Raw genomic sequence first — 20,213 nt, 5'->3', positions numbered from 1 at the left:
ACATTGTGATTGCTTAGGACCTCATCTTTACCTTCTCATGAGGTCACAATTCTTATGTTTCTTATGCAGGAGTCCTGGAGTGGCTGGGTGTAAGGATAGTCATTGAAGGCTGCATTTTTATTAACAGAATCCTGCATTTCTATACTGGAAAACAGCCCTTTTTATATGAAATAGTACTGTGCTATTAAAAGCTGATTTTCTGTTCCATGATCATATTGTCCCATGACTTTGAATCAAAGAAAAATATATAAAGAAAAATTCTTTAAATCAATCACTGTCCTGAATCATTAATTACAGAAGTGATCAAACTTCTCAATTAACCTTGAAGAGAAATTGAATTGATCACTGGACTGCAAGAATCCAGGAACAATTTTGTACTTGGCTGAGCTACTATATAGCATACAATTGATTCATAATGTATCTGAACCCAATCTCAGTGCTGATCAAAGACAAACAATGCTTTATTCTACATTGTCTAGCAAATTTTTAATTGGAAGACATCCCAAGTGATCTGCTCCAGCATAGCACTGCATTTGCTATTTTGCATTCATGGCAGGTATGAATACACAAAGTAAAAAAATAAAAGGATCTATTTCCTGGCAAATCTCTTTTCCATATTACAGTTGTTTTCCTCTAGAAATACGTTCAAATTATTAAGTAATTGAAAAGTAGATGGCCTCTGATCTTTCTCTTTCTCTTTTCATCAGTAACAGAGCCCAGCTACAACAACATGCATGTGAAAATTGTTTCAATCCTTTTGTGGAACACCTTTTCAGAATTTATAGTATAAACTAACTATATTTATGCTGGGGAGGGGGGGTGAATTTATAAAGAAGTAAGGATGATCTTCTAGTTTAGCAAAGTCTGGGTTTTCAGATAAGAAATCACATTGGAGCTCCATTTGACTGTTAAATGTGCCGAATTGAAAATGCCAGAGATGTCTAATTCATGCTGAAGACTAGCAATAATATACAGTCATTATGCCAGTTAGATGGAAGCCATTTAAAAAGAAAATAAAACAGAGAGTGGGATGGCATACGAAGGCCATTTTAACAGTGTGACTGAAGATCCTGTATTTTCTGTACTATGGGAACCGTACAGTTTATTTTAAACCTAGTAAACAGAAGCTGCAGCTATTTATCTTATGTTTCGTATCCATCTTTGGAAAAGGCTGAGCCCTAATGTTCTGATTTTCTCACTTATGAAACTGCAGCTGCAGAAATGACAAAATGTCATACTGGAAATCTGCTGCGATGTTTCTCAGAAAGCTTGCTGAGATTTCCCACCTGTGAGCTATGTTACACAGCAGCACCACAACTCCATGAGTAAGGATCACCTGCTGTAGCAACAATGGGACCTGAAGAGGTGACCATGTAGAAGAAGTAGCTTAGAAAGGTCAAGGTCTTCTGGATACTGTGTGGTGCCCCACTCTGTTCTTCACAGACAGTATTTTTGGAGGTTGGACTAAATGATCTCCAGAGGTCCCTTCCAACCCTAATGATTCTGTGATTTGCTGGATGAAATGCCTCATGATGTTTCCTCCTTTTAAGACCTATGTGGAGCTATAAAGAAGGAATAGCAATAAAGACACAAAATAAGTCAGTGACAAATTAATCCTCATATAAATATCTCCCCACTGCATGGGGTCTTTTCCAGAGGGATTTTGGCTAGTATAATAGCCACTAAGAAACTGTAGATGAAAAAATTGAGACAGGAGCTGGCATATATGGATCAAGTAACATCATGCCTAGAAGGCACAGGTGCCTCAGGGTGGTTTGCTCTATCTTCTCACACCTTAGCCTGAGACAAGGAAAGCTGTCCATTACACTGCATACATTTGTTTCCTCAAGCAAAACGAGATCCTTAAAGGAATTGGAGATAATTGTTCAGTGAAAACTACACTTGTACTTGAAGCGCTGGCTTTCTGCTTTCCTCACATAGGCCACTCTCAAAAAGCAGCTTAAACCAGCCTGTAGTTCTGTACTGCAATTCACAGATATGTGAAGAAAACAAGAGGCTCATTGCTGCCTAGTTATTTTGAGGACGTGTAGGAAGGCAGGAGGCACTTGGCAGTCTCTGCCATTGCCCCTGCCAGGGTCCCTCCTGCAAATTTCCCTGATGGTTCCAGGTGGTTTTAAACTTCAGTCCTCCCTCTGGAGTACCCACCTAAATCATCACTCACCTATTACGATGAGTTTCTGCCAGCCCACAAGCAGACTAAAGAGCAAAGAAAATGAAAAAGCAACAAAAATACAGAATTGACTAATAAGGATATGAACATGCACAGAGAACAGATATAAACATTCTGTAGGCAGTCTGTTTACTGGTTTGGGTTGCTTTCTAGACCTAGCAGATCTAATGTAAAACAAGCATTTTACAGGGGATGATACACAGCTCTTTTATGAAGTGAACAGATTAAACTGTTTATGTTCAACTGCTGAAAATACTCCGGAAATTTATGTCAATGTCAGAAACCCTATTAGGTTTCAGAAGAGGTAGGAAAGCTTTAGCCTAATCACAAGATAGGAGGTCTTCAGGCTTTTAGGAATAACATCTGAAGGGCATTTAGATTGTTTTCTATAAAAGGAAAGGGCAAATTTCCAGTACATATATAATCACTGGTAGCATTTATGTTGTCATCCTCTCTAAAGCAATAACAAAGTGCACAAATGGTGGATGATTAGAGAGGTCAGTGAAGTGCTCCATTCAGCTGTAATTGTAGAGTTTTTAAAAATTCTTTTGACATCAGAAAATATCGTATTTTTTTTAACCCAGCTTTTGCTGTGATTAGTTAATTCATGCAAAATCAGTGAAGAAACAGAATGGCAAATTAAAAGCAGTAAAGCAGGAATGTCATTTTCTAGTAGCGATAAGTAATCAGCAAAATAAGTTCACTGTAAAATTACTGCTACCTGCCAAAGCTTAACTCCACACGCATCAGACCTCAGCAACTTTTTGTTTCAAATACTACCACCTTGCAGACCTGGAAAGCACACTGGAAGAAGTGCTACCCCATATACGCTTCTGCCAATGCCTCAATCAGCATTCTCTCTTTTCTTACTCCCTCTAGGAACTTCACAGGACAGGAAATCTGAATGCACTATTTTAATTAACATAATCTAAAAAATATCATTGCCTAATAAAATCTGGCAACCTTCCTACTATAGGGTATGCTCCAATTTCTTTCTATCTAACAATATTTGAAAACAAGTTATGTTTTCCGTTTCATTATTTTTCTGACTGGGTCTTTCAGTTTTGAGTAATAAATGGATATATACTTTCCAGTTTTGAAGCAAATTTGCGATAAAGAATAACTGCTTACTGAAAATTAAAATAAAAATATTATCTGCCACTGACCAAGTAGGAGCTCTCATTTCAGTAATGTTTTTCAAAATAAGTAATAATTCCAGTTGCTTACAGGTGGTTAGAAGTAGTGATGTGTGAGTGGAGGTTTCTATGCAGGGACAAGGGGAACAAGCCACATTACGCTGTCCATCGTACCAGGTGGAAGTCAGCATTATTTATATATTTTCTTGTTTTACAAAAGCATAAAACTGAAATTTTTGTGTAGTTTGGAATCTCAGAAGAATTTCTCTGTAGTACAGTCCTACTGATGCATCAGTTACACATTCAAAGCTATATTTGAATGATTTGTCATGTGAACTTTACCTCATACTAACCAAAAATTATGTTCAACTTAACAGGCTGTATGTGACTTTAACATGAAAGGGTACTTTCCCTTCAGTGCACCTAGATTTTAGCAGCAGGCTTTTGTCATTGATGAAGGAAAATGAGGTAATTCAACTGATCCCCAGACAAACATTCATAGCATTTTAAATGTTGTGATGACACTTAATCTTTGCAGTCATTTCAATGCTAATGGGTGGTTGCTTGCCATCAGCAACCATTATGGTGGAGTCATAAGCTCTCTGGGAGAGTTAATATCTTCTACTTGGTTTTTATCTTATTTTGATTTAGGACACCTTTTATCAGAGATCTTTATTCTCCTGTCCAGGGTTTCTACAGAAGTCCAGGATCGGAAAAGGTTTTAAATGTTAATGTCCTGCCTACTGCAGGGTTTTCAAAGAAAATTGTGAATCCTTTGACTGTGCAGTGTACAGCACAGGGTTGTTTGTGTTTTCCTACCCTCCTTACTTGTTACATTATTTTTTTACACTGTATGAAGTCAGGAGCAATACCTCACATACAAAAAGACTGATAAAAGAAACTTGAGTTAGAGACTACTGCTGTAATCACTGAAATCCATAGCAAAATTCATAGCAGCATCAGAGGCAGCAAGAAGCTTTAGGAAATTATTCAGATCCCTCTGAAGTCCTTCTACATACAATTCTACATTTCAGTTAGTGAAAATATGACTTTTCCTTATCTCATATAATAATCATTATACTTCTGTATGAGACATTTTGCTGATGTTATTCATCAAAAAGGGAAATTTGCAAAGCCCACTGTACAGAGTGGGATACAGAAAGTTAGGTTTGGGTTGATCTTAGCTGAGCTGAATTTCAGTGTTTCAAAGCAGAAAGAAAATACAGCTTTCAGTATTTCAGTGTTTTCTGTAATGTAAAATAGACTGTAGGTACACACATAGCCAACCGGAATATTCTGTGGAATCTGTTAGTATGTCATATGAAAAGCACCTTGTGTTCTTATGCAATGTACACCATTAAAAAGCAGTTTGAGGAGGGTGGTTCTTACAGGTTTCTCTGAATCTTTGTTATAACTTCTGTCTCACACAAACCGTCCTCATAAGCTGCAAGTCATCTTGATTCTGCACTTCTACACAATATCCTTTTCAAAATAAATGGAAACCTGCAAAGCTTCCAGCAATATTAAATTCTTCACTGATGTTCACTGACTCTAAAGGACATGTTTTCCCCAGATTTTTGATGATTTGTACTCTATTCAGAGCTGTTGCTGTGGATTCTATAGTAAATGGTCTTTGCTTTAGCTCATGGTTATCAGTGAAAAAACACCTGAAACACTGCAGTGTTTCATACATTGTTTATCAGCTATTTGCCAGTGACATAAGAACCTCAGGTGAAAGGACAGATGACTTTAAGTGCATTTATTCTCATGCCTGTGCATTCAAGCTGTTTGCCTTGTAGAAAAATTAGGTGTCCTAAAGTTGATAAATGTGACTGACATTGTTAAAGACAGAGTGACAGAGTGACTTCAGATATTTTGTTTCTGATTTGCAGTAATGGTGACCTCAGCTGGGGATAGCTACCACACAGTTGTATCTTCAGATCTTTGCTATTGACTGTATTCATTTGCAGGTTCATGTTTCCCCAGTCATCACTAGTTTAAAGCTGTCCATTCTGTATTCTACCCATCCTCAATCTACTGACAATAAATTTAAGTACCTCTGAGGTGTGGATATAAATGAAATCTGAATCTAAATATTTTACCTTTTCTTCTTCCAGCCGGACCCTGCGGGCAGAGATATCTCCATCCGACCAATCTTGGAGCACTGCGAAAACACCCACATGACAATATGGCTTGGGATAGTCTATGCTTATAAAGGGCTGCTGATGGTAAGCACAGCTTGTTTTGCACAGCACTGGCTTCAAGCTGCTATTTACTGATAGGCATGAACTGAATTATATTTGTTTTTCTGATGGCTGGGAGTGATTTAAAACTTCCTTGAATACATCTTTTATATTTGGACCAGTTCTAAAGTTCACTCGATAGTAATGTATGGATATATGCATATGCAAAATAAGTAAGACATTAACAGCACTTAAAGATAATACTATAGATATATGGCAAACCAAGAAATTCAATAGTAAAAAGATGGATCCATGAATGAGTCAACTTTGTAAGTAAAGAATCCCAATCATGTGAATTCTGTTAGGTTTTCCAGAAGGATGGGACTAGGTTATTCCAGACACTTGCCTCTGAGTTTCAAATGTCCTTCAGGAACAACCGCGGGAGACACAATATTAATTTGGAGCTCAAATCAAAATAATCCTTTTGTCACCAAAGCCCATCTCCACAAAGAGATTACTAAAACCTTGGGAGCCAGGAATCCTGAACCTTGATTAAAACACTGTAATGGTGACTATTAGTGATTAAAAGCTCCTTAGCCTGAAGGTTTTAAAAACATCTGAATTTGACAGCACTGACCAGCTGAACACCTATCTTGAGTTGAGTCCCATCTGGATGCTAAATCTAGATAAACATTTGTTTACACTACCCGAAGGGTTCAATCTGTTCTGTGTGTTTGCAGCATGCCTGTTCCTTAGGACACCCGTGAAAGACTGGGTCAGCTGCTTCCTCTCAGAGTGGTTGGAGCTGCTGCCCTAGGGGGAGCTGGGGAGAGGGAGCTGCTGGTGAATGAAGTACTTGTTTTCCCTCTTCACACTGAATGACTGCTGGTCTGCAAAGTCATGCTGCTTTTTTTTCAGGCTGAAAGATCTTCAAATGTGAAATATGAAGCTCAACAGGAAGAGATTAGGGCTATTTTTATTTTTTGAATTCTAAATAATCAGTAGGCTTGTGGTCAGAATGGGCTCTTGGGGAATGCCTTCAGGGAGAGAAGGCACCAACACCAAGTGTCTGCAGTTCCCAGGTGAGAGCTCTGATTTTGGAGTGACCAGCCAAAAGGAAGCCTGCCCACCTTCCCATTTAAAAAAAAACAACAAAAAATAAAGAAGACATTTTAGGTGTAGATGCCTATTTTTCAGAGAATGCCCAAGCAGGCTGTGAAATCAAGAGCTAGTACATATTTGATCCTCCCAAAGGGATCAGGAATTGCGAGAGTTTTCACATCTCAACATGTCTTACCACACAGCTCTGAGGCGCTCTGGATTCACAGTAATCTCAACATGTAGCACAGCATCAAGGGATTTCTGTTTGAAAAATAAACAAGTAAATATGTTTGTTTCACTTAGGTACAAAGAGCATTCCTTTAAAAATATTGAAGAATTCAAGCAGTGGGGATTTTTTGTAAAAATAACTTCAATAATGTTTTCAATTAAAAATTAAAGAGGGAAAATAACATTATATATATTTTTAAAATCATTCTCAGGTAATTTTCTTGTAAGTTTCTTTCAAGTTTGAGTTGTGCTGTATAGTAATCAAGGTGCATTGGCACTCACTAGTCCTTTGCCCAAAATTGGTTAGTTGTCGTATATGTTGAACTGTTTTCTACAAGATATGTGACTCAGTTTGTTCAAGTTTGCAAATGCCATTTGGCATTACTCACTACACTTATTTCAGGCACACAGGGTTTCATAACCACTGGTGAAATATACACTTTTTATTACTCCAGTGCCCTTTTGTCACAGAAATTGATACATGTTAAAAAGGAAGATACTCTCCTGAATCACTTAAATAATTGCTGCAGTGAATTATGTAAGGACAACAGGATTGATGCTTTTTATCTCATCGCCAATGGTGTTTCTGTACATCACACAAACTTTACCTTCAGAACAAAACCAGAAACTCTCATGTTATTGTATCATTTTATAAGGGCTTAGCTAATACAAAATTCTGCTGTTTGTAATAATAAAATACCTCTAACTTAACTTTATAATTACTTTATAATAAATAATTTTTAATTACAGTACAATGAAATAGTTGAGGTGAAATGGCTTAATGATTTACTCAGCCCAAAATTATTTATAGCAACCTCTCATCTGTAAATGAAAATAAGAAGATCAGATTAATCTAAAAAAGATCTTTTCTTTTTTGGCTTGAAGATATAAAGCAATACTGTCCATTCTGATGACTTAAAACTGATGCAGAGAATAAGTCATTCAACATAGAGCAGAGCACAGAAGGACAGAAAAGGGCACTGAAGGCAAGACAAGGCAATATAAGAGCAGGCATTACTCTCCAGGATGCACCTGTACCTTCTATATTAAAGTAAGCAAACACTGAAAATCAGATTCATGATTCTTCAATTGTCTTTGAAGGGATGTAAGGAAATGCTTAGTAAATGCAAGAAGGCTTCTCAATTATTGGATTCAGATTCCTCAAGACCAGAGACCAGAGAATAATAGGAAGACAGCCATTCTAAATGTTGCCTTTGTTATTATATTAGTCTTAGTGACCCTGGCCAAGTCCCACCATACATATGGGTCTCAGATTTTTTCCTATCTCAGGTTCAGCTCCTAAAAGGCTACCTACAAGTTCAAGGTCTGTCTGCTTGTACATGGTTACCATCAGCTGCAGTACGTTTAGCTTTGATTTCTGATGATGTAGACATGGTTGAAAATGACAGTTATTTCATATATTCCAAAGGATGATAGAAATCACACCATCTTAAGGTTGCCAGTGGTGCATTATTAGTGAGTGCACTAAAATCTTTCTGAGGGTGTGAATTATTTTTATGATTTCAACCAGAACAATACGAGATTAAGGATGGATTGAACTCCATGAGAGTTCTTTGCTTATTAACCACACACACTAGACTTGTCTACAGTTTGATTTTCCTCTTCCTAATATGTGTTTATTTAACATTAGACTCAAGGTGCCCATATGCTCAAAGTTTCGTTGTGTTGCTGATTATATATAAGAAAGAAATTGTTTACTGTGAGGGTGGTGAGGCACTGGCACAGGTTGTCCAAAGAAGCTGTGGCTGCCCCATTCCTAGCAGTGCTCAAGGCCAGGCTGGATGGGGCTTTGAGCAATCTGATCTAGTGGGAGGTGTCCTTGCCCATGGCAGGGGGTTAGAACTGGATAATCTCTTTTGTCAATAGCTTCTAATTAATTCTAATTAATTGCAAGTTGACATCTATCACATAGATTTCAATCAGTTTAAATTTGGTTTATCAATTTTGTGACATACTATTTTTAAATAACAATACTGAACAGTATTAAGACAAACATTACTGAGAAATCCAAATAGGCTGCATAAATGTGATTATTCAGTCTTGCAATCTCATTGAAAAAAAAATAATAGCATGTTGAATTATATATATTTTTTTTGTCATTTGTTGCTTCAGTTCATGTACCAGCCATTTCATTAATTTACTTAGAATAGAAATTACTGTAATAGCTCCGTAATCGCTGAAGATGTTCTACTTTCTCTTTTCCCATATGGCCTCTTTATATCTTCAGTGGATCTTTGCCAGAATTCCAATAAATGCCAACGAATAAGTCCATAAGTCCAGACAACTTCTAAATCAATCCCTAGAAATTCTGCATGCAAGTTACTGGATCTCTCTGTTTGCAACAGCTTGTCTTGACAGGGTCTTCTTGCTGAAATAAACTGCATTTTGCTGCTTTGGCAAGGCAAGACATGAATGGATTGTTCCACCTCTATATAAATATAAAACAAAAATACTCATTAAACATATCTTACCATGCATCATTACTATTGAATTTGTCATCATCCAAGGAATGAATCATTATTAGAATTCCTTTTTTCACATATGCTTTTAGAAATCCATATGAATTCTGTTAATATTGCTAGCCATTCATTTTCTATTATATGTTTAACTTCCCTTTCCACCACCTGTATTTTAGAACTTTAATTCATAATCATTATTATGAATTTCTGCTGTTTAACTTTTGTTACATTCTGCCTAGTCTTTGGCCAATTTTATTGCTTGTTTGTTTTAAATTGCATAACAGAAACAACTTTTGAATAAGTAAATTTTCTTTACACTTACAAACTTTAGTGCAGATCGTTTACAGTATGTACCCAGACACCTTTCAGTTGCTGTTTAATTTCTTTATCTAATCAATACATTCTATATGTAGAAAAATTTAATAGTCTCCAGATTATGTTAAAATTCCTCATTACTTTCTGAAAATAGCTTTGATTTTTAACACATTTACTTGCATTTTTTCCTAATTCTCTTCATAAAAACACAGAATCCCAGTTTGGAAGTCAGGGACCTCAAGGTTCATCTGATCCAACCTTTCTTGGCAAAGCATGACCCAGTACCTTGTCCAGCTAAATCCTGAACGTATCCAACCCTGGGGAATCCACCACTTCCCTGGGGAACTCCAATGGCTGATATTTCTCATTGTGAAAAATTTTTCTGTGTCCAACTGGGACATCCCCAGGAGTAACTTGTACCCATTATATCTCATCGTTTCCATGTGACTCCTTGTAAAAAGGCAGACTCCATCTTCTCTGTAGCCACCCTTTAAATACTGGCACATGTTGTTGAGCCTTTTTTTCTCAAGGCTAAACATACCCAGTTCTCTCAGCCTTACCTCACATGGCAGTTTCCCAGTCTTTTGATCGTCTCTGTGGCCCTTATCTGGACCCTCTCCAGTCTGTCCACATCTTTTTTATATAGCAGAGACCAAAACAGAAAAATGTTCCAGGAGAGGCTTTCATGACTGAAAAGAGTACTCAGAAGACGGGACTGTCTCCTTCTCAATTGATCTTCACTATTCCAACTCACGTTTTTGGTGCATTTAGCACCACCCCATCTGTCCCATCTTACAGTCATTAGAGAGGAAGAGAGTTAAGCTTGGGGTGGGGGAGACATGATAGAGGGGGTAGTTTATAGTGGCACCAGATATAAATTTAATAAATCATTGACAGTGTTTTATCATCCAAAACATAAGTTACCATATGTTTTGTAGGATAATTTTTTTTCCCTACTATGACCATAAGGAAACCTTAAATATATTCTTGAAATATTGCAGATACTGCAGTAATTCCTTACATGTCTCTTGGCATCAATTTTTACATAACAAAAATAGATTTAAATTATAGCACACTCTTATTTTTATCAGAGATGATCTATCAATTTATGGTGTTGTGATTGTGTGTGGTAATCTTATGCAAGAATAAAGGTATTCCAAAAGGATATTTTCTAACAACCAATTGCATACATGTTTCAACTTAGTTACTAAGATGTGCTTTGTGACTAAGAAGGATTTTCATGGATAAAAGTCAAATGCAGTCTGAATAGAAAGAAGGGAAAATATTTTATTAACCTGTTGATTTGGGAGTCTGAGGTATAATGTGGAAAAATTTGTCTGGGTGCATGTTAACATGTATGGCTTTGTGCAGCTGTGTTTCCACCTTGCCCTGGCCAGGACTATGCTAAGTGCCCTGCAGCGTAAAGGACTTTGCCAAGACCTTTGCGAAGAAAGCCCGCCACTCAATAGCTGAATATCGTATCTTGCAATTCAAAAATATTTAGCTATTATCCTAATGCTCAATGGAAATATTAAGCTTCCCTTTAGTACTGTCTATCCAGAACAGTTCTGTGAACATGAACTAAATACATAGCTGACTCATACCAGATCAGAGAGAAAGTGATGATGACTTAACACAAGATTGTACTGACTGTGAAGATAGAAGACCTACAAGGGTATAGTTGTCTTTCAGTTTGCTAACCTTAGTTGGTGTGCTGGCAATTAAAAAACAAATCACTGCATCTTCCTGAAAACTGCTCAGTATTTTTACTGCCCAATTCTCCAGTGAGCACCTGAAAATGTTTTGAAAATTCTCATTGAAAAAAATCTGCAGCTATTTCACTGAAATAAAAATATGCCTGTGATGGTCTGGATTTAATGAATGAACATGAGTAGGGAAACTGATAAGTCCAGCTTCACAGTTACTTCAGTCTGAGAGGTCTTTACAGGCCAGAGTCCAGAACTGCCTTTGTTTTAAGGGGTGGCAAGATAGGCAGTGTCCCAGTGATCTAGCTAGAAAAAAATAACAAAACCAAGAAACAAAACCAAACAAACAAAAAAAACCCAACCCAAAATAACAACAACAAACAAAATCCGAAGATATAATATTGCAAAGTAAAGGCTTGCTTTTGTTCTTTCACACAGAACAACAAGGCTATGATCCACAGGTCAACACAGTAAGTGCTATTACAGTACAGTAATTAGTTGCAAAAGCTGCAACCTGATCCAATATGTAATCCTTCCAAAACCATATGCTCTAGATATTGGCAAGCAAGACTTCTGACAAGATTGGAGACTTCTCCTCTGGTATTTTTCTGCTCATGTCTGATATCCTCAGTATAATTTTCTTTCTTTTTCTTTCTTTCCTAATACTGCTCGCAACCAATGTTCAAAGCATAAGGAGACAAGACACTGAAAAGAAACATATAGATGAAATGGTTTAAAGGCAGTACAGGGCAAGAGGAAATATAGGAAGATAAATAATTTCCTGCCTGTCATCTCACAGTCTATGCAGCCCACTAGCAAATTAGACAATTGATTGTATCAATGTATGTTGTGGATCAGTAAGCAATCGTTACTGTGTTTAGCAGTAATTCTGGTGAACAAGACTTAAAATTAACTAGCCAGTAGAGTTTTGAAAAATAGTGTTAAATGCATTCCAGTACTTCATCTACAAACACTCCTATTCCCAGCTATCACGGTTTAGTCAGTACAAGGTTTAAAAAAAATAAAGTTTGCCTGTTAAACTCTGCTAATTTATATATTGTATTCTCCATAGTCTTCTTATCCCTCTAAGACTTTAATACAGATTCTTCTTAGTAACTAGATTTCTGTCTTTAGTCACAGTGGTACAATCCTGTTGTCTTCAGATACTGTTTTCCCCAAATTCATACAATGGTTGTGTCACAACCTATTTAGGTTCCTTGACAACACAGCCTAAACCCACCATATTGACTGCTACAAAGACAATATTCTAAATCAGTGTAGTGTCAAATGGAAGCTGCCTACTTTCAAAGATGAAGCAAACCAATCTTGCCTGTACAGCTCACCCCTTCAGAGAAAATATAAACGGACTTTTTACGATGCTTTCTACATCAACAAGATGTGTATTTAGTAGACCAAAATGGGAAAAGGTTTGAAGTTAATGACTAACAATGTAGGAAGCCTTCCTAGTTTCATTCTTTATGTGTTCCAAAAGGGACAATCTCTACTCTGGTGCTAGGAACTAAATCTCAGGCAAAATTTGGAATTGCACCATGTGATCAAAGCATGACACTGTGCAATGGTCATCACCAGCATCACTGTCTTGAATGAAGATGTCTGCTACTGTATTTTGGGGGTGGGGGGAAGGCTAAACTGGTAGGCATACTCAGAGAAGCCTTTACCAGTTTGAACACTCCAGGAACAATAGGAAGAGAGACAGCTGCATTGCAAATCCCAGGAGGCAGCCTTAAATATCAAATGGTCCTTAAATTGCACAGTAATCTCAAGACATAGGTGCCCGTAAGCATAATGAGGAGCATGATTTACATATCTGGGGAAGATTAATGTTTAAAGTTTAAGTACCAGGAGTAAAGAGCAGCTGAACTTGGGTACTAAATGTCCATGGTTTGAATTGGAGTTCATGAGTTTCATATTCAAAACTTGTCAAGGAATCGTGGAAATCTGGACCTTTCACAACAATGTCTGCATCTTATTCCTTAATTAAGCCATTTTACATATTTTCAGGATTTTTGCTGTCATAAAAGCAAATCTTTTATTTGTGCAGATTGGCTGAGCCTCAGGAAAGGGGAAAATAAGAAGGGCATATGGAGGGAAAGAGAGGTGTCATATTCCCTTAGGAAAGCTCTTTCTCAAAGGAGAAATCTTACCAACCCCATGGAGCCCTGAAGGCATTTGTAGCAGGCAAAAAAGGAGCACCTCTGCAATCACCAATATCCTGGCAGGAGGCTGCAGAAAAATCAGCTTTTATCCATGTTTGAGTCTCAAAGATGAGCTGTGACTTTTAGAAAAGGAGAGCTCTCTTCCTGAGGCAAGCATTTTGACCAAATGCTAATAAAAATTAAAAACAATGCTCTCAGATTTATAGTGCATCATTCTGAGGAAACCCACTTGCTGCAAAAGCTTCTCCCATTCTTTAGTTATCTTGTAAATAAATATCTTCCTTTCATGTGGAAGATACTTAACCATTTTCCATGCTGTTCTTAATTATAAATGAGAATGGGCCAAACTATAACCTCCACAACACAGTTCAAATGATCTTTTTTCCATTATAATTGATATTTTAGATCACTTTATAACTGCCTCAGCAATAAATTCATGCCCATTATTTGTAATAAATGCTGGCCTCATTCAAGTATGTTGGCTGTATTCCCAGAATAATGCTTTTGGAAGGAAATCTGTTCATACTGGGAGAAGTGGGGGAGAGTGCTGAATGACCTGCAACCCTAAAAATCTCATTAATAATTAACTGCAGCAAGAGAAGATCGAAATCTTGCCATAGTTAATCAAGGTCTCAACCTTTTAAAAACATGATTTAGACACACACAGAAGCATTCCTCTTACCCCTCAAAACAGCTCAGCCCAGACCAGCCTGTTTGTCAGTTCAGGTACTGGCAAAGTTGAAGTTTGCAGCACAGCTAAATAGTGAGGGACCAAGAGTGCAGCGAGTGCACAACAGGCAACTGCCAAGTCTGGGAGGAATACATTTTCCTGAATGTATCCTGAAGAAAGGTGTCACTGGTGCAGTCAGGTCAATAGAGTGGACAATTCGCTTCTGCAGAGCTTGTAATGGAGTCTGTACATTCCCTGCTCCATCTGTGCACAGTGCCAGACCCAACAGCAGAGTGCCCCCTGAAACCCATTCTTATTGGAAGTATCATCTTGGTTATGTGAGAGCTCTCAAAATGTATTAGGGCATGACTTGTTCTCTGGCACAAAGCTACCTATCTTGATAAACACCTTACCCACCCCAACTGCCTTACTTGAATGGCTCTAAGACCCCTCTCCACTCCAACTATATGTCTACGTGTACCTTGGCCTCTCAAGAGCAGCTCCCTCCCATGCTCCACCTGCAATATCCACTACTTTCCCTCCTGCAATTCTTAGGCTACTGGGAAGGGCAGGGGAAGAAGCATGGGACTGGGGTGAGGTGTGACTTCTAGTCCTACTAGAGGAGACAGGTAAAGCAGAAGAGATGGTCCTGCAAGAAGGAGGCATGGGAGTGCCCTGGGTAGGAAGGGGACAGGCTGGGAATGGTGCTGAGGAAGACTTGGGTAAGGACTGCAAGGACAGCTGCTGCTGTTGTTCTGGAAAAGGCCACCCCTGCCTATGTATCATGATAAGGATTGTGGCAGTGATGGCAGAATTGTCAAGTGGGTGATCAAAAGACTTGCCTAGACTAGGCAGCATCTCCAGCCTGCCACCCTTCATGGGCTTCCATGCCAACTCCACTCATGAGCATGTGGCAGGGTAACATATGTGGTGTAGGCAAGAGAATGGAATAAGCTTGCAGACAAACTCAGCAATGGGAGGGCAGGGCTGGCAGTTCAGCAGTAAGTCCTGGATTGAAGTGCCTGGGTGAGTAGGTAGGTGGCTGCAGCCTGCTAGTTTCTGTGGGAGTGCAAAGCAGCTGAATCACAAATGGTTGGGTTTGTTGCCATTGTCAGCTGTGGTAAAAACTAAGCAAATAATCAAGGAAATTTGCAGTTATTAATGTCCATTTATTACTAAACTTGAAAGCACATAAGGGCAAAACTGAGCTAGCACAGGAAACATGTCAGTTCCCTACCCTCTTGCACTTGACATAGCAACCAGTGTTCTAGTCTGGGTTATTTGCCTTTGACATTTTTTGTATTTTTTCCCAAAGGAGAAAAAAAGAGAAGGTAAATCTTAGGCAACTGCAACTAATTCCCAAATGGCATCATCATAAACCTCTAATTTCCTGCATTACAACAGAGGTTGCAGGTGTAGAAAAGAGATTTGCCCACATGGCAGTGGGCAAATGTGATAGTCTGGGAGGAAGGGTACCAAGGCAAATAGGAGTGCACCTTTTTTCTTTCATCCTCTTGTCTGTCATCATAGAATCATAGAATAGTTAGGACTGGAAATGACTTTAAAATAATCTTGTTCCAATCACCCTCTGCCATGGGCAGGGTCACCACACACTGAACCATGTCACCCAACACTCCTTCCAACCTGGCCTTGAACACTGCCAGGGTCCCTACAGTGTAATCAGAAAAAGCTAGCAAACACAGAAACCATATCTTTAATCTTGGTGATGGTCTTTCTCTCTGCCCTTCCCTTCTTTCCAACACCATCTGCTGTCTGCCATTCTACCCAGGGCACCATATATTTTTATCATGCTTGCCTAGACTGTAAGCTGGGTTACCTATTTACAATGTCTTGAGTTCATTTTGGTTCTACTGCATTGCCAGAATTTCTCTGAGGAATCCAAGAGAAAGAAAATAATTGTTTCCAGCAGTTCATGATGTAGAAAAATCTAATTAAATTTCAAGGGATGCAGACAGCTTCCTTGCACTAAAGACTTTCCCCTGCTGAATCGCAAAAAGCATATTGCAAATAACAAAGGATCTAAAACTTAAAAGTACACCAAATAAAAAAGCAAACAAAAAATTGCCACAAGGATGTTTTATGCCAGAAATCATTAGACAACTGCAATTGAAAGGCCATTACCAACTCACACTATAATAAAAGACATTATAATTTCACTCTGAACAACTAGGGTGACACTTTCTACACTGTATATTTGTCTCCCATGGGACACATCTTGACACTGCTGTTTATTAATGTAGGTGATAACCATAAAATGAATGACTGGATTGATAAGAGTATATTGAGAACAGCTGCTAAAAATAGCTAAAAGAACAATGCACATTGTATCTTTACTGGAATCCTTGAAAACAGACAGGAAAGACTGTCTGTAAAAATTACTGAAAGTGTGATATAATGAAGGCCATAGTATTCAGAGGAATCTGAATCACATTCCCATCACAACTAATTCCGAGTTTCACTTTCTTCTTACGAGAGCAGGAATCAAATTACAGAGGTTATTAGATACTGGGTAAAAGGTAGGTGTTTATCTCTGTATTGTAATATCATCTATATTTGTCAAGTCAGAAAACATACCAGTTTTAAACTAATGCTGTTTCTGGATGCCAGCCAATTCTTCTGATAATTATCATCTTTTTTACTTCTTTTACCATTTCAGTTATTTGGGTGCTTCCTAGCCTGGGAGACACGAAATGTCAGCATTCCTGCTTTGAATGACAGCAAGTACATCGGAATGAGCGTATACAACGTGGGAATAATGTGCATTATTGGTGCTGCTGTTTCATTCCTTACACGGGACCAACCCAATGTGCAGTTCTGCATTGTTGCTTTAGTCATAATATTCTGCAGCACCATTACTCTCTGCCTTGTGTTTGTACCTAAGGTAAGTGAATTTGTTTAGCATGGGTCTGGATTTTTTTCCTTCTGGTTTGTAATTGCGATTTAATATGTAAAAGTTCATTCCCTTATCAAGTATAGAGCATGTGTGTGAATTCTAAACCAAGCCCATCTATAATCACTTGTCTATGGATCCTGAGAAGAAGAATAAAGTTTCATGAGGTTTTGAAGAAAGTGGAATATGCAAAGTGACAGGAATGTGAATACATGTGTTTCTAATGCCTGTCACTTTACCAAATGTATGACTGGGAAACAAGTATTGTTTTATGTAATTTCAGTAGCATCCATTTTGAATTTTTGGGAACTTTTTGGAAAGGTTGATAAGTGGTGATTCAGGAGGGATAGGTCCAGTTGTCTGCCATGTTTCTTACATACCTTAAACAAGATAATCAAGATCTCTGCTTCTATACCTAGAAAATATTATGAGGTTTTTAGTTCACTGGCATGCTGTAAGGCCAACTATGTCAAAAGCTCTAAGGTATCCAAGTACGTTTTTCCTTCAGAGGAAAACTGTATGTATGCTACAAATGTTGACACTGACAATATGTTTATTAATACGGAAATGAATGGAAATGAATGGACTAAGTGAGGCAAAAACTGTGAGGCATAAACTTTCATTTCTTTTTGCTCTTTTGAGTTCTGAAGATGTGTTTGTTGTGCATTGTTTAAAGAACTGAGCAGATACAGACAGAAGGATGGATCATTTCACTTTTGATCATTTCACTTTAGACGTGCAGATGACACATCTTGTGTGAAGAAAAACTGGTTTCTACATAAGCTTACTTTAATAATGTCTCAAGTTCTGGAGAATGTATTTTGCTATTTTTAAGTAAAATGTGTAATTGTATTAATTTTAAGTGACTTCCATAAACCTGTCTTATTACCCCAGATTAGATGTGTATACAATTGGGTATAGGAAATATTTGCAAGGCAAGAGTCAAGAGGCAGATCCTCGCACCTCTGGAATCTGGTAATAGGTTTTCAAAAGAACAGTGATAAAAATGTTGTGACTCTTTACTGGTCCATGTTCAATCATAAATTGTGCAAATTATAGCAAATAAATCTGGTGCTAAATGACATGCCTTGGTGATGGTTCTAACAGGAGGACCAGGAACTATATGTGCAAAAGGAACAAGTTAATAAATATATCTCAAAGTTTTCCCTCTGAAAGAAATTAGAGGTACAAACTAGCAACAGGATCTAACTTCTGATCTACAAAATAGCAAAACAATTCATTCTCGAGGACAGACTAGCCAGGATGTTTCTACAGGTTCTGCAATTCACTTCTCAAATATTAAAAAGCTGTGCAGACATGCATAGTCATATTTTTATTCTGCATTTTAGGGAAGAATCACAACTTCTTTCTAAATTAAGAGTACATGCACAAACATGGCAATGAAGAGTATTTCAAACTATTGCAAGATTTAAGTGTGTAAGCTGCATGAGAATGAGTACTAAAACTCTGATGTCAGAAAATACCTCCACAGAATGTCAGAACTCTCTTCAAAGAGAATATATTATTAATGTTGTGACATGCTCTTCTGCCCCTTTGCTTTCATGCTCCTTTGCCCATCCTTCTTTTCTCTGCCACAGGCTCTGAAATGACTTTTCTGTTTCCTTTTTTAACCCCTTCATCTGTTCCTCTTTTAAACACATTACCCTGCCCTTATTTTTACTCTCAGTTCTTTCTCTCTAAAATACAAGCATGAACCATAGCACTCTAGTGTGAAGTACTTCATCTCATTCTGTGTATTGTCAGGTTTCCAAATGATCAGCTATTTTGCATTAAAAATGGTCATTGTATAAGCGACAAAAAAAAAAAAAAAAAAAGAGTTTGGAGCAGGAGCTGGGATGCAGCACTTCCAATGCTCATGTGAGTGCTTTCACAGCTGGAGAGTTCTTCTTACACTTGTATATTTTGCCCCACATTTCTTCTCGCCATGCTGTGACACAGTTACAGCAGGATGGCTGGCAAGCACTCTCTCCTTCAACCTGCTCCAGCACAGGTTTCACAATAGCCTGCCTGGACCCTGCAGAAAATTACACCTGACACCACCCAAATTGTACATCTAGGTAAGATGTCAAAGTGACACAGGCACAAAATCTCTCCCCTTAAGAAGTATGTAGTCAATTATTATGATTTTGGAGACAGGGAGTTTGCTGGTGCAGTACTGAAGTCTGTGGCTCATCAAGTGTGGGAGATGATAATGAATCTAGAAAGACTGCACTTTTAATTTGTTAAACTGTGGCCAGAGAGATGCAACCAGTAATGTTGCTTCGGGGCAGGTGAGTTACTTCTCTGCTCTACAGAGTAAAATGCATTCCTTTTAACTTTTCTTCAGCTGTCTCCTAGGTCAGCAGTGCTGGAATTTAATTTTGTCCCACAGCCCTTTTACGAATCTGACTAGGCAACTATTCAATAATGTAAGCAAACTAAGGAACAAAACATGGCATTTTCCCTTCTTCTTGTCAGCTCTACTAATCTTATTTACTTTTAACATGGCAGTTACTATACTTCTCCAGTTAAACATTCACCTCACTCACTGATGTTTTGTTCAGCACCAAATTCCTCAGAGAAATGTGAGGAAAATCCTATAGTAGTAAAATAGATCAGAGGAAACATGTTCATTGCTTTTTCCATTTAAGGTATCCTCAAATACAAATGATAGCCATTATACTGAGTCTTGCTTACAGTAACTGAGAAACTGTAGATATTCTTATTGTCTGATCAAAAAAATGTCCAAATATTTTTTTAACCTATTACAGATTTCTGGGTTCAAGGATATCTTGCAGAAGTCATCTACAGAATTCAAACATACGTTATATATATTTTTCAGGTTAGAATTTAATTAGGTCTAATTACCTTTTTAAGGGCCAACATGCCTATAGTATTTTTCAGGAGAATCATTATTTCACCACTTGATCAAAAGTTAGGTCCTTATTTCATGCCACTGCAGATGCAGAACAGTTTCATGCTCTGAGGAACAAGAGGAACCGATCCCAGAATGGGGCTATACCACAAAATCTGTCTGTGATTACAGAAAGATTGTCCCATCTTTCTTTCCAGAAAACTCCACACCTTTGAATTTATGATGCCATGCCTATGCTCT

At 37.9% G+C, this 20,213-nt stretch overlaps 1 protein-coding gene across 1 annotated transcript in view; it reads left to right on the top strand.

The window, feature by feature from the left end:
- GABBR2 (gamma-aminobutyric acid type B receptor subunit 2) overlaps positions 1–20,213 on the top strand; it is a 446,922-nt gene that overhangs the window by 407,565 nt on the left and 19,144 nt on the right. The window contains exons 14-15 of the mRNA XM_034064922.1: positions 5,445–5,555; positions 16,865–17,089. Of these exons, the coding sequence (XP_033920813.1) occupies positions 5,445–5,555; positions 16,865–17,089 (336 nt within the window). The remainder of the gene's footprint in view (positions 1–5,444; positions 5,556–16,864; positions 17,090–20,213) is intronic.

Source organism: Melopsittacus undulatus, chromosome 1, assembly GCF_012275295.1.
Source record: "Melopsittacus undulatus isolate bMelUnd1 chromosome 1, bMelUnd1.mat.Z, whole genome shotgun sequence".
NCBI lineage: Eukaryota > Metazoa > Chordata > Aves > Psittaciformes > Psittaculidae > Melopsittacus > Melopsittacus undulatus.
The sequence above is the reverse complement of the archived record's forward strand: the minus strand, read 5'-3'. Positions and strand labels throughout refer to the sequence as shown.